The 21,547-nt window shown below is 40.0% G+C and overlaps 1 protein-coding gene and 1 non-coding gene across 2 annotated transcripts in view; one reads left to right on the forward strand and one right to left on the reverse strand.

Moving 5' to 3' along the window:
* Mphosph8 (M-phase phosphoprotein 8) overlaps positions 1-21,547 on the forward strand; it is a 39,354-nt gene that overhangs the window by 3,372 nt on the left and 14,435 nt on the right. Inside the window, exons 2-5 of the mRNA XM_003477384.5 lie at positions 5,131-5,286; positions 10,700-11,548; positions 13,131-13,230; positions 15,931-16,185. Coding sequence (XP_003477432.1) covers positions 5,131-5,286; positions 10,700-11,548; positions 13,131-13,230; positions 15,931-16,185 — 1,360 coding nt within the window. The remainder of the gene's footprint in view (positions 1-5,130; positions 5,287-10,699; positions 11,549-13,130; positions 13,231-15,930; positions 16,186-21,547) is intronic.
* On the reverse strand, positions 4,501-4,637 carry LOC111753722 (small nucleolar RNA SNORA2/SNORA34 family). Its single transcript, XR_002788516.1, has one exon. It is a non-coding gene; the product is annotated as a small nucleolar RNA SNORA2/SNORA34 family (small nucleolar RNA).

Genomic DNA, 21,547 nt, shown 5'->3' on the forward strand with positions numbered 1-21,547 from the left:
TATTTTGTTAAATTTATTTTTAGGTATTGTGTTTGTTTTTCATCGCTGTTATAAAGTACCTGAGAATAACAATTTAGGGGAGGAAAGGTTTTATTTAGCTTGAAGTTCATAGGTCTCAGTCCATGGTTGACTGGTTACAAAGGGGCAGAAGCATCACAACCGAAGAGTTTGGGCAAACAAGGCTGTTTATTCCTGGGAGCCAGGGAGAGGAAAGAAGAGGCAGGAAATACCATTTATAGGTCAGGACCCATCCTATCTTTCCTACTCTAATAATTCCATCATCTCCTGATACCAAAGAATGGAGTCAAGGACGCATATACGTATACATAAGAGTAGCCAAGGTTTATTGAGAGAAAGCTCCTGAGAGACAAGAGAGATCCCAAAACAGAATGACTGCTGAGGTTCTTTGTCCAAGTATATTTTACACACAAAATCACCACTTGGGTAGCTAGGGGTCAGACTACAACCTATGGGATTGTGAATCTAGTAATTTAACTAAGATTGACCCAGGAGGGATCAAGGCACTTGTAGTAAGGGTCCATGGTGAGCATTGTTAACTTTATAACTTCTGTTATGGAAAGAAGATGTTCCTGGAAGAAAGGCAAGTGTGGCTGCTGGAGTTCTGGTCACTTACCTATGCATCTGATGCCTAGCTGGGCCCACTGGACCAGGTGGTGCTTTACAGTATAATCTCAAGATGCTGTTTATCACTAGGGAGACCTGCAGCCTGGTCATCTTGTCTTTCCTGAGGCCTGGTGCTTCAGATTTGCTTCCAGCCACAGTCTTGATGTCTAACTGCAGCACTGACTCCTGAGGGCCAATCCTGCTCTGCCTCTTAATTTCTGATTTAGCTGTCTGTAAGACTGTTGCCCATCTCCTAGTAGTCCATTTGGCTATGAGCTTGTCAGGTGTTAACCCAGGGATGAGGGTAGGTGCCCTGTGATCCTGGAACCCCCACGTTCTGGTGTGTTGGGATCAAGCTTTCAACTCCAATCCTTTTGGGGACATTTTAGATCCAAATTAGAAAGGATTTATTGGTATTTGCCTGCAGTGGTAAATTGATTTTTTAAAAATTCTTAAGTATTTATTTATTATTTTTTTAAATTTTGTTCTGCATCTGTTTGTTTTTTGAGACAGAATTTCCCTATGACGTTCATGCAGGCCTAGAACTCACTTTGTAGCCCAAGCTGGCCACAAACTTACAGAGATCTCCTTCCTTAGCCTGTAAGTGCTAGGATTATAGGCATGCACCACCACACCCAGTTAACATCTTTTGATGAACAAATAAAGTTTCTTTTTTTCTTTCTTTGCAGTCCTGGGGACTGAACTCAGAGCATTCTCACTTGAGCTACCTTTCAAGCCTCCTTCTCTCTCTCTCTCTCTTTTTTTTTTCCCCCCCGTACTGGGTTGAATTTTTTTTTTTTTTAATCAGTACCGGGGATAACCCACGACTGCCTGCTTGCAAGGCAGGCACTTATGCCGCTGAGCTAAATCACCAGCCCTAGTACTGGGGATCAAACTCCCAACTGCACACTTGCAAGGCAGGCGCTTATGCTGCTGAGCTAAGTCCCCAACCCTCCTTCTCTTTTTTTGTTAAGGTGGTTTTTGTTTTTTGTTTTGATTTTTTTGAGGCATAGTCTTACTGTGTGGTTCAGGCTGTCCTTAAACTCAAGGCTATCCTCCTGCTTCAGTGGAATCTCAGCACTGGGAGTATAGATGTCCACCACCACACTTGGCCTTTTTAAAAAATTTTGTGAGAGGGGGTCTTATTAAGTTTCCTAGTCTGTTTTCATACTTGCAAACTTCTTACCGTAGCCTCCAAAGAGCTGGGATCATAGGTTTGTGCCTTTACACCCATTTGATCCTTTTTCGTTGTTGGATTATATTTGGATTTGTTTGTGTTTCTAATTTGGATTAGAAATTAGTTTCTAGGGCTTCTTCCCTAATTAAAGTCTTTTGGGGGAATATACCAAACCTTACTTTCTATGAGAAGAATTTTGTAAAAGTAGCTTTGTATCTGTATGACGAAGACATGACATTTATATGTTATTTTTTTGTTGTATATTTGCTTCATTGGTATTTAAAACCTGTATACAGCTGCTTGCAAACAAGTCAGCCATTCCTTAGAACTTGAAACTGTTGGCATACCGGGGATGTGATTTGATAAATCTTCCAGCGTGTGGCTGTTCCTTAATTGTAGTATCATTGAGTATTCTTTTTCAAAATGTTTTTTTTTGGTGAGGTAGAGTCTCACTTGTATTGCCTAGGTGGGCCTCAAAATTGTGGTCTTCTGCTTTAGCTTCCTAAGTAGCTGGATTACAAGGGTATTTTATTCTTACTCATCTTAAGTAGTAGTGACACATGAGCTTTTTAAACTTGTATTAGTAACATATGTCCTGAAAGAAGAATAATCTATAGCTTTTGAGAACAGTGGGTTGGGGCTTGAGCCACTGTCTGATTAAGTAGGCTTTAGGGAAAACACCAGGCTGCTGTGGAAATCTGTATGCAGTGCTTAATTAGGGTTGCATTTGTTTTCCAAAGGTGTATGTCCATACTATAGTTTTCTTGGATCTACTTGAGGTTTTGTAAGCAACACTGAAGGTCATGATTTAGTATATTTGATCTGATTTAGTATATTTGTTCTCTGCCTTTTTAATTTGACTCACCAATTAAGTGAAAGGAAAATTTTGGGTGCAAAGGAAATGAAACTGTTCCTGGAATCTCTTTTTTTAAATTTCTTTTTGGTACCAGGGATTGAATTCACAACCTCTCGCTTGCCAGGCAGGTGCTTATGCTGCTGAGCTAAATCCCTGGCCCTTGTTCCTGCAATCTTGAAGGAAGCCCCAGGAATATCATGAAACTTCTTAAAAGATGACAAACTTCATGTGGTTACATTTTTAAAAATCTCATTCTTGTTGGAGAGTTTATTTTTAAGATACACAAAGATATTATACATTTATTTATAAAAACAAAAAATTGAAACAACCCTGGTATGGTAGTATATGCCTGTGATCCTAGCACCTTGGCATATACCTTAATGTGAAGATTCCAGATTCAATCCCCAGAATTGTTTTTAAAAAAGCTTTGATAAACAAAAGGAGAGCTTTTGTTTTTATATGAGACTTTTTCGAAATCAGGACCTTGTGTTGCGAGGCAGGCACTTACGCCACTGAGCTAAATCCCCAGCCCAAGTTTTTGTTTTTATATGATAAAATAATGTTCAGTCACTTAAAAGTCATGTCTTTGAAAAATACTGAAAAGAGCTTGATATGAGGGTACAAGATTAAAAATTATAGCATTCCTAATAGGTTAAAACCCATTAAATATGTATTAATAAATGCAGTAGGTAAAGGAAATAGATCAAATTATCTTTGGGTGACTTTTATGATGTTAGTTTTCATTGCTCAGTCTTCTGTTTATGAAAAATGCCACAGTGGGGCTGTTTTTTCCTTAAGCTACTTGCCTCAGGAGATGATGTACTTACTTTATAGTTTACTAATGTCCTTTAGAAGTTGTCAAGTTCTTTCTGCGGGAGACAACTCTAGTGACTCCTCTTGAATGTAAAACAATTACTGTACCTCTGATTATCTGGAGACTTATTTTGTTATATTGATATGTAGAGGGATGGCTGTGGTATTTCCTTCTCTCCAATTGGCTCTAAGAATTGCAAATCAGGCTAGCTGAGGTGCTGGTATGTAATCTCTAAAACCAACAGACAGTCCTGTCTCCTCACATTGTGTTCTCCGTGGAAAGAATATGAGCAAGCACAGCAGGATGTTAGAGCTAATAGTTCCAAAAATGTCAACTGAGTAGGAGTCTCAAAATAAAAAGAGGCTATGATTTCACAGGACACAAGAGTTTACGTATCAAAAACCGAAGCGACAGCCTCCCAAAACAATTCAGTTGCTACCTTAATTAGATATATAAACTGATCCTTCTACATATCTTTATCTCTACAATTTACAGAGATGCCTTTCTTTTTTTAATTTTAAAGGGGGTAAAATTAAACACAACAAAACAGAACAAAATAGGACATAAGAAAACAATGTAAGAGATACAAATTTCAAAGCTAGATGACCTGAGATCTTTACTGTCTACGTATTGTCTCTTGTTTTCTTCCAAATAGTTGTTCATGTCTTTGCATACAGAAAATTCATACAAAACAACATAGTATAAAACTGGTCCGAACACAATGAGGAAGGCGTTTTAGGTCTTCAGAACCAGATAATAGGGAAGTCACTAATGGCTGTTGTAGTCTCCAGTTCTCCTCAAAATAGCTGTCCACACCTTCATGTATACTGAAGCTCAATAAAACAAAACAGGCGGGGGAGGGGAGGTAGGAGGGGTTGCTTGGTTTCCCGGTGCTCCAGGTCCCAGCATGGCATGGGTCCCAGTAAACGCCAGAGCCTCCTGTAGCCTTGCTACACCCAGAGACTCCCATCCTGGGCCTGCCACAGCCTGCCAGGCTCACAGCCACTCACGGGGGGGGGGGTTGCTTCAAGCAATTTCTTTCTAATGAATTGACCATTTCACTGCCCAAGTTCTGAAATGGCCAACAGACCATAGAAAGACATCTCTTTAGGCTCCTGCTTGAAACCAACAATGTCAGGAAGCTACCAGTCTTGATTCAGGGCCACTAGATGTCTTTCTCCCACATGGCTAGCCAGCTCAAGTTACATAATTCCTGCCATCCTCACTGTCACTCATCCCTCAGTTGCCCCCCTTCTTCACAAGATAATAAATTCTGGGAGAGGCCTAGGATCAAGACCTTTGTCCACACATGCTCATGGGGATTGGATTTAGGACCCCTTGGCTGCCCTTAACTGGGAATATATCTTGGTGTCTGTATTCTCACTGTGGGTTGCATTGGTGGGTGGTAGATTGGAATTGCTGGGATTCCAATAACATCTCAGTGGGATTACAAATACAACCTTTTAAATTGTGAGAAAAACTAAAAAGAGAATTACAATATTTAGATGACTACATAGTGTTTGGGATTATAATACTTTCATGTGATCTCAACAGTTGTATATTTTAGGAAATTTAATCAGTGAGTATGATATGAGTTTAGGAAATTTAATCAGTGAGTTTTAATATGTTGTCTCTGGCTGTTTTTACTCATTACCACAGGGTAGAATCCTATATAAAGTTCGATGGAAAGGGTATACATCAGATGATGACACCTGGGAGCCTGAGATTCATCTGGAGGACTGTAAAGAAGTTCTTCTTGAATTTAGGAAGAAAGTTGCAGAAAACAAAGCTAAAGCAGCCAAGAAGGATATTCAGGTATCGTGTTCCTTGTATGTTTTTTCTGGCTTTACATACCTAAGTTTATCTTTTCTGATATAAACAATGTGTAGTAAACAGTTACAGATACTGGTATTCATTCATTAGTGTAAATTTCATGTAGTTAATTTATTCTCATAGACCATTGTCAGGGATTTTTGAACTCTTTCTGTACTCAACCTATAATTGTAGATGAGAAGCAAGTACAGCTTAGATGTTGTGTTAATCAACTAATACTATAATGAAATCCCTGCAGTAATTAACTTATGAACATACTTATTTTGCACTACAGCTCTGTAAGTTCCAGTCCAAAGTTGAGCAGACCCACTGCTCTAGGCCTCTGAGGGGCTATGATGGTGCTGCTGGGAAGTGTGGGGCATATCAGGTTTCACATCCTCTTGATCCAGGAAGCAGAGAGGAAGCAACAGGGCTCCATCCCCTTTGGGTTCACATGCCCCACCACACACCCTAAGGGCCTCCACCACTGAGTCCCAGCTCATAAAGATCTACCACCCCAGTAGTGGCGCTTTGGGGACCAAGCCTTTATTTAACACATGAGACTGTGGGGAGCATTCAAGACCCAAATGGAAGACATGGATATTAGTTATTATTTTATTTTATTTTATTTTATTTTATTTTATTTTTTTTTTGTCTTTTTTCATTTTTATCGGTACCGGGGATCGAACTCACGACCGCCTGCTTGCAAGGCAGGTGCTTATGCCACTGAGCTAAACCTCCAGCCCCTATTATTTTCTTTTAAGAGTAAGGTAGGGCTGGAAATGTAGCTCACTAGTAGAATGCTTGCCTGGCATGGTCAGGGCCTATGTTTTATCCCAGCATTGTAAAACTGGAAATAAAAATTTTAAAAAATCCTGATTTCACTTGTTCATCCATGAGATGAACAGCCTATTTTTGTGTACTTGAATATTGTCTCGGGTTTTTTTTTTTTTTTTTTTTTTTTTTGAGACATGGTCTTACTATGGAGTTTAGGCTGGCTTCAAACTCACAGTGATCCTCCTGCCTCAGCCTCCTGAGTACGAGGATTACAAGTGTGTGCCACCATGCCCAGAATATTGCCTCAATTTATTTTTTTCTGCTCTTCACAGTGTTACTATTATAGCTATAACACATCCATTTATTTGCTTGCTTGCTTATTTATTTATTTATTTATTTGTACTGCAGATCAAACTGAAGACCTCACACTTGCCAAGCTGGTGTTTGTGCCACTGAGCTAAATCCCTAGCCCAACCCATCCATTTGTAGTTCATCTGTCTTTGATTTTTTTTTTTTTTTTTTAAGACATGATCTTGCTGTGCGGCCTAGGCTGGTCCCTCTTGCCTCACGCAATTTCACGCAATCCATCCCTATCTGTGTTCTTTATCTATTCATTTAACTTTTTGTTCTATTTAAATTAAAAACAAATGATTAGGGTGAGTAGGGGGAGCAGCATGGGGATCACACCCAGAGCCTCATGTATGTTAGGCAAACCTTTACTACTAAGCAAGTATCCCCAGCTGTGTAGATCACTGTTTTGTTTGTAGGCTTTTTTTGTGATACCTGGGATTGAACCCAGGGTGTTCATACTGAAGTATGATCCCAGTCCTTTTTATTTTTTGAGATAGAGTCTTGCAAAGTTGCCCAGGATAGGCTCAAACTTGAGTTTCTTCTCCCTCAGCCTCCCAGAGTGCTGGAATTCCAGGCTTGCATCATAACATCAGCTTCGCTTAGATCACTTTTTAAAGCAACAGATTTTTAGCTGGGCATAGTGGCATACACCTGTAGTTCCAGTAGTCTGGGAGACTGAAGAAGGATGACAATTTTGAGCCCAGCCTGGGCAGGTTAGGATGTTAGCAAGACCCCGTCTAAAAAAATAAAAAGGGTTGGGGAAGTAGCTTAGTGTCACAGTGTTCCTGGGTTCATCATCAAAAAAAACAAGAAAACCACAAAACTAACCTATTGCAGAATGCTTCTAGGGTAATTGTTCATGTCCAGTTTTCTATGTACTCTTCAGTTTTTATCTTACTGCTTTATAGTAGCTCTTGATGTAGATAAGAATGAAAAAATAAACTCACCTAAGTTAAACTGCTCTTAGCAGCTCAGAAGAAAGTTGGAATGTGGGCTGCAGTGAGTTATATAAAACTAATGTATAAATTTGGTTCAGGGATTTGTACATTGTTTTACCCTTCATTCACAAATTCTGTGAATTATTGCATTACTTTAATTATGAATCTTTGTCTTGTTTTGTTTTGTTGAGAGAAGATCTTACTATGTAGCCCAGGCTGGCCTTGAACTCATGGTGATCCTCTTGCCTTAGCCTTCCGAGTGCTGAGATCACAATTGTGCAACACTATGCCTATCCTTGATTATGAATCTTATGAGAATTTCCCCATTTACCTTTTCAGAATTTCATATGTACTTCATTTACAAATTGAACAAGTATGCTTACATTTTGTACATTAGTTTAATATATCACATTAGGATTTTTATCTCTATTCTTGAATTTAGAACTATCGTGATGATTTTTCTGGATTCAAGAAACTGATTCTTGCTTATAATTTAAGGGCTGAACATCATTGGATAACCTTTTTCCCTTCAACTTGAGTTTGACTCACTTACGGGGCAAGAGGAAGGCTGTGTTACTACACAGGTAGTCTTCATGCCAGACACTGGGTCAGTATTTTATATGGATTAAGATGGGAAGCCTAGGCTTAGGTGAATTGAGTAACCAGCCCACTGTTAACGAGCCAGACATCTGTGTTCTTAACTATTCTGCTAGCTCACCTCTTAGTTTGGGTTATAGCTTGAAATCCAGTCAGCAGATTGGAATTGCTGGTTTTTAAAATGTATTAACTGGGCATGGTAGAGCACACCTGTATCTCCCGTACTCAGGAAGCTGAGGCAGGAGGATTGCCACCAATTTGTGGCTAGCCTGAACTACATAAAGAGTAGTCCAGCCTGAAATACATAGTGAGACCCTGTCTCCAAAAAGAGAAAAGAAAAAAAAGAAAAAATGTTTATTAATGGTGGCAGGGCAGGACCCTAGTTTGGGTTTTGAGTTGTCAAGGAAAATGTTCAATACTTTTACCACTTTTTTTTTCTTTTACCATTTTGTAAAGGTAACTCTTTAAAAAATAAATTCAGGTTAAAACCTTTAATTCTCCCAATTCTTCTGTTTTAGGTGTAATTCACGTTCCTAGAATACTTACTCTCACTTTTCCATTTCTTTCCATAAAAACATTCTTATGAACCTGTTTTATTAAATGATTGGTTCACATTACTCTGAAGATTTGTAGCCTTTTTTGAGAGGTCTTGCTGTGTTAGTCCAGGCTGACGTTGAATGCATAGTGTAGCCAGATAGCCTCCAAGTCCGCAGAGAGCCTCCTTCCTCAGGTGCCTGTGTGCTGGGATTCCAGGCATGAATCAGCCGGCCAGGCTCCTTGTTTTCATCTTTTACTGTGGTTTTTTTTTTTTTTTTTTTTAATTAATTTTTTTTTACTGTGTTTTTGAAAGATTCAAAAGCACAGCCTTACTTTTTGAGGTTTCTGTTTTCTACCTCCCCCATCTTCTCTTGTGTTCCTGTCTTCCCCTTCTGCTTTGTTTGGAATGTAATTGTAGTAGCAGTTTCTCCTCACCGGGGCTTTGCAGTGTAAGTCCTGGGAAGATCTTACTGTCTTCCTCTTGGTGCTAAGGATGGAACCAACAGCCCCTCACATTTGAAGCAAGTGCGCTACCCCACCACTTAATTTTGTAACAGATACTGTCTCTGGACATTTTTGTTGTTGTTCCCCTAGTTCTGTGGTGGTGGACCCGTGGCACATGTGCCACAGCAGGATGCTTATCATCAAAAGCTCTGAAAGATTTGCCGTCACTGCCTTAGTTGCTCTTCTTTTTATACAATGATTCGTGGGGTTGAACCAAGTAAGCCAGCGCACCCACACTGGGAACTGAACCCAAAGCCTTCATACAGAGCTACGTCTTCAGTGCCATTTTAGTTTTTGAGACAGGATTTTGCTAAGTTGCCCAAACTAGGCTCAGACTTGCCATTCTCTTCTTGCCTTAGCTTTCCGCAGTGCTGGATTTTAGATATGTGTCACCAAGCCCTGCTGGTGGCATCTACTTTATAGGTACCACAGAGAAAATACTGTTTTTTTTTTTTTTTTGTTTTGTTTTTTTTTTTCTTCTTTCTACCCTTAAGTTATTTAAGGTAAGACAATTTTGGGAAATAGAAGTTGAAAATACTTGACACCCTGTTTTTACATTTATACAAATACCTCATTCTTAATGGTTTTTATATATTTTAAAATAGAGGGAAAAATGTATGAGTCACTAAGTTGTCCAACTTGAGCCCAAATTTTGATTTTCCTGCCTTAGTTCCCCAGGGTAAGGCTGTTACTAATGTGTACTGCCATACCTGGTTGCAAGATACATTTTTAAAGAAAATATTTAAGATTATATGATAATATCACTTGAGGAAATAAGATTTGTGTACAGTTTGTTCTATATGCAGTGTAATAGCAAGTTCATTCAGGTACGTTCTAGAGTTTTAAAGCTTAAGAAACCAGCCAGGTGTAGTAGGTCCTGCCTGTAATTGCAGCCCATGGGGGCGGGGGCGCTGAAGCAGGATGGTCATAGGCGTGAGCACAGCTTGGGAAATTTAGTGACTTAGTTGTGAGACTCTGTCGCAAAACCTTGAAAAGGACTGGGGAATTAGTACAGTGCAAATGCCCTGTGCTCAGTCCACAAAAGTGGCTAGGGCAGATCTTTGGATTGGTAACTGTGTTTTTGGCCACTGTATAAAAATTATGTTCTTGCTATTTTGGGGAATTTTGAGGTTCCATTCATTTGCAGCCCATTGTGTGTGAAGTTAGGGTTAGGGTTAGGTTAGTTTTTCTGCACTCTGAGACTTCCAGGACTCTCTATATGTGTTGCTGTTTTTCTCCTTTTTTAAATTGATGCTTATCATCAGCTGAGACCTGTATCTGCAAACAGTGATCTAAGAGTAAACAATTTCAATTTTGGTAATTTTTTTTTTCTTTTTTCTTTTTATTGGTACTGGGGATTGAACTCATGACCGCCTGCTTGCAAGGCAGGTGCTTATGCCGCTGAGCTAAATCCCCAGCCCAGTTTTGGTAATTTTAAGAAATTATATCAGCCGGGCATGGTGGTTCACACCTGTAATTCCAGTACTCGGGAGGCTGAGGTGGGAGGATCATTGCATGTTCAAGATCAGTCTGAGCTACAAAGTGAGCTCAAGGCCAGACTGAACTGCATAGCAAGACCCCGTCTCAAAAAAGACAACAACAACAAAAAAATTGTATCTGCCTTAAATATATTCTAACAGATTTCATTTTTGCTCCTTTTCAAAATATAAAATTATGTTAATGAGGATTTTACTCTTCATTGTGTTTTATAGAAACTGTCTTTAAATAATGACATATTTGAGGCAGACTCTGATAGTGATCAGCGAAGTGAGACAAAAGAAGATATTTCCCCAAGGAAGAAAAAGAAAAAAATGAGGCAAAAAGAAGAAAAAAGCCCCGACGATCTAAAAAAAAGAAAAGGAAAAACCGGGAAACTAAAAGATAAGTCCAAATCAGAACTGGACAGCTCTTCTGAAAGTTTGGTTTGTGATTTAAGGACAAAGAAAAGAATTTTAGAAGCCAAAGGAGAAACAAAGGATGCCAAAAAGCCCAAAAAGGATGAAGTAAAAGAAACTAAGGAATTAAAGAAAGTTAAAAAGGCTGAAATAAGAGATTTAAAGACTAAAATAAGAGAAGATCCCAAAGAAAACAGAAAAACTAGAAAAGAGAAATATGCTGAATCTCAGCTGGAGTTTGATTCAAGTGTACTTAATGATTTTCCTCTTCAGGAAGATGACAGTGAAGACTTTTATTCGGACAGCAGGGAAGAAAAACAAAAAATTAACAGCCCAGAAGATAAAATAGTTGAAGATGCAGTGCAAGAGAAGCTTTTTGACAAACAGCTAGATGCCCCTGGAAGTGCTGACGAGGATGCTGATGGCAAGACCAAGAGGAGGAAAAAGAAACTAAGGAGGAATGAAGAGCCAAAGGAGGGTACCAGGCCGGAAAACAGTGCCTTTTCAGAGAAGAAAACTCTACCTAAAAAGCAGAGGAATCAAGACAGAAGCAGGACCAACACAGAGCTAGATAAACTGCTACCACTGGCATCTGTTCAAGCACAGAGGAGTCCCAGGGCAGCAGGGGAAGAACAAGGCTTGTGGGCAGCAGATTCCGCTGAGGAGGTAAGGGGCTCGGGAAGCCTGGGGGAGTGCAGGCCACCCCTTCCAGACTAGCACTGGATCCAGTGGTTGGGAAGTGTCCAGTGGCGGTCCGTGGCGCCACTGCCTGGCTGCTGTGAGCACTGACGAGCTTCCCACCTTGGTGCCTCCAACTTCTCTGCCTTGTTTTCCTTTAGACAAACCATGACTAGGGAATCAAGGGCTAATTTAATGACACGCCAGAAATGTTTTTAGAGATACTGAGATGATAGTGCAGCATTGGATACAAAATCTTACAGCCTCGTCAGCTTGTGTCATCTTTTCAGATCCGACTCGACATTTCCTCCATTGTCTTTTTTTTTTTTTTTTTTTTAAACAAGGTCTTACTGCAATTCAGGCTGGTCTTGAACTTGCAATGATACTTCTGACTCAGCCTCCCAAGTGCTGGGATTATAGGCATGCACCACCACACCCAGCTAAAATAATTAGGAAAAAGATTAGGGGGAAGAAAAAAATTAGGGAAAATGATTTTAGAATTTTGTTTTATGTGAAATCTTGTTTTTGTAGTACTAGGAATTGAACCAAGGGCCTTGACACTAAGATACATCCCCAGTCCTTTTTACTTTTTTTTTTAAACAGGGTTTTGCTAAATGACTGTTAGTACTTAAACTTGCAGTTCTTCTGCAAACCCCCAAGAGTGTTATTAAAATTGTGCATCAAAGTGCCCAGCTATAAATTTATTTTTACTGAAATTCTCAAGTCATTGGAGAAACTTGTTTTAACTTTTTTCAATATGTATATTTTAATGCAAAGTGAATCAACAGTAATACATAATTTATATGTAATACAGTAGTAACTCATAAATTCTTCATATAGACACTCACCAAAATGGTCATCTGGAAAACTCATTTTTTATAACAAAGTACAGAAGGCTTTGTCCGTGACACTGAGAACTAGAGAGAAAGGCTTTTGCAAACCGGAATGGACATTATAGTCATCAAAAATTTCCCAGTCCTTACTGTCATTGACACAATACAGTTGCTACTTGATAAGGGCAGTGTAGCTTAGAAATAGAAGCAAAGAAAAAAAGCCTCAAAAAATTCTTAAAACAAATACTGTTTTGGTTTTTCTAAATATGTGCAGGCTGGGATCAAATTTGCAATCCTCCTTTTGCAGCCTTCCACAGTGGTGGTGGAGTGTTGTGTTTTCAATTTGATACTGTGTAGGTTACAGTCAAAGGCTAATCTTCACTGAGAAAGTAATGGAAAAGAGAGAGACTGATCACACAGAGAGACATGGATGAGACCAATCTGTACTTTTCAGTTTTCTTTTCTTTTCTTTTTTTGGTGCCGGGAATTGAACTCACGAACTTGAGCTTGCCAAACAGGCACTTATGCCACTGAGCTAAGTCCCCAGCCACTTTTCAGCTTTCAGATGCACAGCGTCAGCTCTTAAAACGTTTGTTTGTTTATTTATTTATTTATTTATTTATTGTACTAGAAATTAAACTCAGGACCTCACATTTGCCAGGCAGATACTGTGCTGCTGAGCTACATCTCTGGCTCTTTATTTATTCTTGATTAGGGTCTTACATTTTTATTTTTAGGATAAAGAACCAAAAAAAAATGAACCTAAAGAAAAATTTCAGAAAAGATGTGATTCGGAAAAGGAAGAAAAAGGCCGGAAAGACCCAAAAGGATTAAAGAGTAAGTGTAACTACTAACATTTTATAATTTTTATTGTTATCTTTTTAAACAAAGAATTGAACTCACTGTGAAGGTAATCTTCCCAAGCTGGCATGTCACAGAATTGGAACATTTCACTGTGGAATTTAGAGCCTTCTACTTTCCTTTAACCAGTCACCTAGTATACAGTTTAAGTATCACTTACCCAAAATTGGTAGGATCAAAAGAATTTCAGATTTCGCATTTTTTTCTGATTTTAGGAGATGTGTACTATAAATACTTGGGGATAGCACCACATGGCAAACTAGGATGGGCTGACATCTTGCTACTAGGGACTGACAGCTAAAAAATAACAGTCTTGTATGAATAGATATATTGAAGATGATTTTACACAGTAGTTTTAGTTTACCTGAGGTGGTTGCTGTGAAACAGGGTCTTGCCATGTAGCTCAGGCAGGCCTCAAACTCATGGCCATTCTCTCCAGTCAGCCTCCCAAGAGCTGGAATTAGAGGCATGTCTAGTTACTTTATCTGTGTTTTGACTGACCTGTTAAATGAAGTTCATAGGTAGAATTTTCTACTTGGTTTTTTTTGAGGGGGTGTCTTTTATTTTGCAGACAAGATCTTACTAAGCAATTTAGGCTGGCCTTGAGTTCACTTTGTAGCCCAGGCTGGTCTTGAACTTGTCAGCCTCCCAAGTGCTGGGATTATAGGCATGCACCACCATACCTGGCTAGAATTTTCCACTTCTATAACGTCATTGCTCAGAAAGTTTCAGATTCTAGGTCTTTAGTTAGGGATGGTTAGTCCAAATAACAATTATTTATATATGTAAAATGTTTATGTACTGTGTGTATATTTTGTATATTGTTTTTTACATTGTTCTTTTCAATATGATATAACATGACAAATACAGAGAATTACAGAGATAAGAGTTAAACTATGGCAGGAAAGTAAAGGTTTCTCTTATGGATGCTCAGTAAAATAGGCTTTTGTTTAAAATACTAATTACATTTAAGTCTGTCATTTGTCTAAAAATTGATCCAGAATTCTTGAAAGGTGAGGCAGGAAAATCACAAATTCAAGCCCAACCTGAAAAAATTAGTGACCCATCAAGACCATGTCTCAAAATGAAAAACAGGAAGCCCTGGGATGCACCTCAGAGGGAAGGAACTGGGTTCCCCATTACCATAAAGATATATCAAATACATATTTTGTGTTACTTCACAATATGTGAAAATTGAGAATCTCTTAACATATGTTACTCCTGTCACCAAGTGGCTATTTAAGAAAAGCCACCATTGCAAGCTGGCCATGGTGGCACATGCCTGTAATCCCAGCACTCAGGAGCCTGAGGCAAGAAGATCATTGCAAGTTTGAGACCAGCCTGGGCTACAAAGTGAGCCCAAGGCCATTCTGAACTACATAGTGAGACCCTGTCTCAAAAAAACCCCCAAAACAAAAACAAAACAAAAAATACCATTACAGTGTTTTAGCCCTGAAAGATAAGTATTTTATTATATGTTAAAAGAATTTGGAATGTGTATTCTCTTGAAAGTAGTGATTCTAAGAGGTGGACTATTTTCTCAAAAGCTGTGTGTAACAAATAATTAAAAGAGAATTTATGTTTTATATACATATCTGTCTATCATATATATTACTGTGTTTGTGTGTTTGAGGTTATTTTACCCAGTTGCTGAGGATCAGGTCCAGGCTTTCTGTGCTGAGCATGGGCTCTACCACTGAGCTTTACCTCCAGCCTGTTTTCAGCCTTGTATGTCAATTTCGGGTACATTTCTGCTGTGGACCTGCAACCTTAAATGGAACTGTTATCTGTCCCGTTTATAATTATAGTCACTAGGAGTCTCATTTTCAGTTTTCCTACTAATCAAACCTTGAGTTTATAAGAGAGTCCTTTGTAATTGTCAGTATTTTGCCAGTTCTCTTCCCAGTTTATTGTGTGTCTGTGTGCGCACTGCTGGAGATTGAACCCAAGACGTTAACACATGGTAGAAAACATATGCAGTACCACTGAGTTGTACTCTGTGAGTGTTTCTTCTCAGTTTTCTCTTTTAGTTCAAAGCTAGTGCCAGGCTGGGTGTGATGGCCCACACTTAATCCCAGCACTCGGGAGGCTGACACAGGAGACTCATTGCACATTAGAGGCCAGCCTGGGTTACATAGTTCAAGACCATCCTGAACTACATAGTGAAGCTGTGTTTCAACCCCCCCCAACAAACAAACAAACAAACAAAACAAAACAAAAGAAAACAAAAAAGCACTAGTGGCAGTAAGTACTGACACCAGACTGCCGACAGTCTTCTTGTACCTGGCTAGTGCCCCCATTCACCACCGGAAACCATTTCTGTAAAAGCTCCATGTTGCCATAGTAAACAGGCTAAAATTTGGTGGTGTAGCAAGAATCATTCTGAGGCTCCTCATGTTGAACAGTGCTGCTAACAGCTATTGAATAGTTCAAAAGACATGATGACAGCCATTCTCCCAGGATGTTCTGTCCACAGCAGACTGAGCAGCTGGTAGAAAGATGTGATGCAATGTGACTTTGTGGCTTTGACTATAAGTCTGAGCGTATGTTTTCATAACAAAGGTAGATACTAGAAAAAATTAAGAAAATGTGTTTCTCGTACTAACCCAGATTTTCTTCTGATTGCAACAGAAATCTGTGACTCCTACTTACCATCAGTTTTTATTTTTGCATTAGCATTTAAGGAAATCAGAAATGCATTTGATTTAGTTAAAAAAACAACAGAAGAAAAAAGTGATGCTCCTGAGACTAGTTGGAAAAGAGAAGAAACACTGGATTGTAAAACCACAGAAGACCAGAAAACCAAGGAAAACAAGTACTCAACTAAAGAAAGGAGAAGTACTAGAGACGAAACTGACACTTGGGCACACATTGCTGCAGAAGATGAGCAGGAGGGTTTGGACAGTGTGTGTTCAGCAGATGAAAACTTGGGTGAGTTCGTTTGATACTGTTTTGCAGAATGCTTTCAGAGTAGTGCACCATATTGGTTACTCCCTCCCACTATAATTCTGATAAAAAATAACATTTTATTTGGATTTTATGAATAAAAACTTTATATTGAAGACTTGAGTCATTCTTTGACTTTTAAATGGATCAAAAAATACTGTTTATGGTCCTGTAATACGCTTATTAGCACATTAAGAAATTACAAAGTTTTTGGGACTTGCAACTTGTGTATTAGTAGATTCTTTTTAGAAAATTATCACATACAGGTTGTTTGCTTGCTTGTTTGTTTTGGCAGTACTCATGATTGGACTTAGAGCAGCTATCAGTGAGCTATTATCCCCAGCAATTGTTTTTTGAGACTCAGTTTCTTGAATAGGACTTAGATTTTCATTCTCTCCTCCTGTCTTCACCTCATTCCTGAGGTTACAGGCCTGCACCACCACACCTGGTTTGTACTCTTCCCTTTCAACTTGTAGTAGACAAAAACCACACAAGATACTTACAAGCAGTATTTGCAGGCATTAGAATTAACTGAGAAGGGTAGGATACAAAGTACAGAGCTGTTGGAGGGAAGGAAGACATAGGCATGTGTAGAGGAGAGGACAAACGAGTTTATCTGATGAAATTGTAATGTTTGAATCTTTAGAAATTCAGAGAATTTTTCAAATAAGTTACAATAGATGACAGACTAGATATTCTGGGAGTACTCCCCATACTGTAGATTGGTTGTATCCCATATACCTTGGTAGAACATGGTTTTGGAGGCACTGTTAATCTTACAGGAAATTGGGATAATTTCTGGGACCAGTGAGCAAAAAGAAGGGAGTTTGTTGTCCCAAAGGTAGATATCAAATAGTAGCACTGCTGTTAAGATACGAAAAACTGGACATGTGACATGTACTTGAAATCCCAACACTTTGGAGGCTGAGGCAGGAGGACTGCTAAAAGTTTGAGGCCAGTGAGGGCTGCATAGTGAGTTCAAGGCTGGCCTGAACTATATAGTAAAAGTCTGAAACAAAACAGCCCAAGAGGACACCAAACTGTAATGAGCAGTAGTAAACCTAGAAGTTTGTTTCTTAGAAAGGCTAAAGAAATAGGTAAGCTTCTGACACAGGATTAAAAAAAGAGCCCTTAGCAGTGTTTCATGTGAAAAAAAGATAAAAAATATAAAAGAATTCTATATACAACCTCTTACCAATAGATTTGAAAAATAATTATATAATTGTGACATGGAAAATTATAACGAAATCGGCTCTGACTGAGGTGATGGGACATGCCTGTCACAAGTTGAGGCCCAGCCCAGACAGCAGCTTCATATTACCCTGCTTCAGGGTTTGTTTTTTTAAGATTTTCTTGGGATGGGGTACCAGGAATAACACACATGACCCTGCCTGTAGGCAGGCATTTGTGGCATCACCTTGGGATTTAAAAGGACCAGTGATGTTGTGTAGTGCAAGGATCCTGGGTTCAATCCCCAGTACCACATACACACCAAAGAAACAGACTGAGCATCTGTTGTCCAGGTTGGGCTGGCATTTATGGGGATCCTGCTGCCTCAGCTTCCAGAGTGCGGGGATTACAGGCATGGGCCACCCATTGTGGCTCCTATAAATAATTAAAAACAAAATAATGGGTGTGGTCACATATGCCTGTAATCCCAGCACTCCAGAGGCCAGGGTAGGGTGATTACTAGGAGTCTGAGGCCACATGGGCTAGTGAAGTTCATGGCCAGCCTAAAATGCACAGTGAGATCCTGTCCCCTATGTTTCCCCCAAAAGAAATCCAAACCATAAATTGGCAGTTAAAGTAGATTTAACGCTAGGACTAGAGAGGTTTATACTCTAGAGATATCAGACAGATGGAGTTTTCTTAAACATCAATTCAGTCTTTGAGACTTCATTAACTGTTTATCGAAACCAGATAAACAGAGCCTGTGCAAATGGAATATACTTATTTAAAGAATCTTTTGTGATATGTTTTCCTTAGGAGTTATAAAGGAGAGAATCATTTAATAGCATTCTTGTTCTTTTTGTTTTTCTGTTTTATTACTTTGAGGCAGGATCTCACTGTGCAGCTCAGGCTGGCCTTGAACTTGCTGTGTAGCCCAAGGTGGCCTCCAACTAGAGATAGCCTGTCTCAGCCTCCCATGTGCTGTGATTACAAGGGTGCACCACCATGCTGGCTATATTCTTGATTTTTGAACAACCAGTCACATAGGAAAACGGTACTTTCAGTTGTTTAAAATATCACTAAACCGTTGGCAAAAAAATTTTCATAATGGCTAAACATAAGGAACATTGTTCTCAAATCAGGAGCAATACAAGGATGTCATCTGTCACCACTGTCTTTCAGCATTGTACTGTAAAGCAAAGAAAAGCAGAAGGCATTGGAAAGGAAGGAAGGACTGAAAACAGCTCTGGAGGCAGATGGTACGGTGTGTAGAGAACGCAAAGAACCAACAAACTATTGGAAGTACAATGTTACAGATTGAGGGCTGGGATCAGGCTGGTTAGGGAGTGCTTGCCTGGTGTCATCCTTAGTTCCCCTCGAAGTATCTGCATTGCAAGTGTGGTGAGGTGATGGAGTCAGTGGTTTGTGTTCTATTTTTACGTCTGCAGTTCTTATTTATTTACTTATTTTGCTACCAGGTATCGAACTCATGACCTCACGCTTGCCAGGCGCTTGTGCCGCTGAGCTAAACCCCCAGCTCTGTGCTTATTTATTTTTGAGATGGAGTCTCACTGTGCATTTCAGGCTGACCTTGAACTCATTGTAGCCCTCGCTGGCCTCAAACTGACAATACTCCTGCCTCAGCCTCCTAAGTGCTGAGATGACAGGTATGCCTAGCCAGTACACGAAAAACTTTTTTTTGTGACGGGGTCTCGCTATAAAATCTAGACTAGGTTAGCCTTGAACTGATTATGTAACCCACACTGGCCTCAGACTCGTGTTGACCCTCCTGTTTCAACGCCCCAAGGACTGGGATTATAGCCATGCACCGCTATGCCTGGCAGAGAAGCTAATTTTTAGTAGCAGTATATTTATAAGATGGCTAAGAATATTATTGGAAAAAGATAAGATTGCATGGAGAAAATTACAAAATGTTTCTTGAGTAAGTCATTAAAATCTACATATGCTATTGTTAACTAATAGAAAATCAAGATACGCACCACTGTCATCAAACTGCGTTATAAATGTCAGCATGGGGCCGAGGGCACAGCTCAGTGATCGAGCGCTTCCATAGTGTGTTCAAGGCCTCAGCTTCCGCTCCAGCACCACACAAAAACCCAGTGTGTTTCTTCATGGAATTTCCAGGTACTGTTTCTAAAGTTTATGAAGACTTAAGAAAAGCAAGTCAAGTTTTGACTTGTGGTGATCACAACTTTCTGTCTCAAGCTGGCATTGAGTACAGAATTCCAGTAGCTCTGGGGAGTACACAGCACAGCCCTGGAGAGACCTCAGGCGGGGCTGTCACACCCAATTGCTCGGGGTGACTCAGTCCCCCCAGATAAAGTGCTGATGGAGCGAGGCTTTCACTGCGAAGGTGACATTCAGGTGTTAGGTATTTAGAGCATTAAGAATATTTGTGACTCTGGGGTTGGGAAAGATAGCTTACAACAAAAATACCATAAAAAAATGATAGATTTGATTGTAGGGTACGTTCTATTTATCATAGCTACCATTAAAAAAGTGAAAAAGTGTCCAAAATATTTTAAAAACTTCAAGTTTTGTAAAGTTCAAACAAAACTACTTTTTTAGGAATGCATGTGTTTAGGGCTAAATTATTTTAAGAAAGGGTGTGACTAACTCAGATTTCAGCACAAACATTGTAAATAATGCCATTGGAGAGACACCAGGGACGAAGCAACAGCCAGCAGACCGGAGGCCCCAGACAGGGACAGATGCCACGGTGCCATCCAGCACCGGGTAGGAACGAGCATGGGTCTCTGATGACTTTGCTCCTCCAGGAGATTAAGGCGTGAGCTGCAGCCGAAGCCCGCCTGACTGACTGGGCCGCTCCCCGCGGTGGTCCTGTTATCTCAGCCTCGGGAAGCCCTCACTTGCCCACTCCCCATCTGGAGCTGGCGCCATGACGCTCTCTTTGCCACAGGGTCGGGGAACGGGGTCTCCACTGTGGTGAGACAGGGTCACGTGCGAACATTGGACCTGTCGATTCCTGTCACCCTAGACCAGAACTAAAGCATGTGAACAGCATTGCTGCTTTTGCTGCAGCTCTTCTCTGTCCTCAGAGACCGGGGAGGCGGGAGCCCACAGCCCATAGGTGTGGGGTGTGGAGCCATGGGTTGGCAGCACAAGCTGTGTGTGAGCTGCTCGCATCTTTTGCCACTTTATTTCTGTTGCTAGGTAACCTACATTTTGAGTTGGTTTTAGGTGAAAATTCTCTTACTTACTGATTTCTTTTTAATGGCATGCAGGCATTGGGAATTTCTCAGAATGAGCTGCACTGTGATCTTGGGGTGTGTGCGTGTAGTGGCGGTGAGGGAGGAGCGAGGCCCTCAGTGTGCCAGGGCCTGGGAGTCTGGCAGACGTGGGAGGAGGCAGATGGTGGTTTATGCTGCTGTCTGCGGGGCACAGCTCAGCGCTGTGAGAACAAGGAGCTTTCAGGCCCCGGGACTGGGCCATGTCCCGGACGGTGAGCGGCAGTGATTTTTACTGAGTGGTAAAATTTGTGTGTACAACTGACAACCTGTACGGACGGTTGGCCAAGTACAGAAAAAAGTCACATTAAAATGACTCATGAGTCCTCTTCCTGAATCCTCATCATTTCTCATTTTGTGAAGCAAATTAGTTGTGTACTTAAAACTTTATATATTACCGTTTCATGTTATTTATCTCCCCCGCTTCCTCGTGCTGTAGTAAGGATTGAAACTGGTGCTTTTGCACCTATCCACATCTCCAGCCCTTTCTTTTATTTATTTATTATTTTATTTTTATTTTAAAGAGGGGAAAAAACAAAACAAAAATATAAGAAAAAAGAGACAAATAACAATAACAAAAAAAACCCAATAATATAGGCTTTCAAAACAAGGTGGTAAGAACTTAACAAAGGTTATTTTGAGACTGTCTTCACCAGTTGTGAAGTTGGCTAGCCTGGCCTCAATTTGGCTGTCTTTCTCAGGCTTCCACAGTGCTACAGTTATGGGCATGTGCCACGGTGCCAAGCTATTGATCTGTATTCCTTTGGAGCACTTGGCAATGAAAAAGCAATGACTTTATTATATAATGGCCTATGTTTAAAATGTACATAGTTTTGGTTAAAACACCACAAGTTTCGTAAATAGCATTGTGGGTTTTTTGGTAATCTAGAGAGTATGTTCATAAGGCT

The sequence above is a fragment of the Cavia porcellus genome, unplaced genomic scaffold, assembly GCF_034190915.1.
Source record: "Cavia porcellus strain 051 isolate PalLab524CR breed Dunkin Hartley unplaced genomic scaffold, mCavPor4.1 scaffold_21, whole genome shotgun sequence".
In the NCBI taxonomy this organism is placed as follows: Eukaryota; Metazoa; Chordata; class Mammalia; order Rodentia; family Caviidae; genus Cavia; species Cavia porcellus.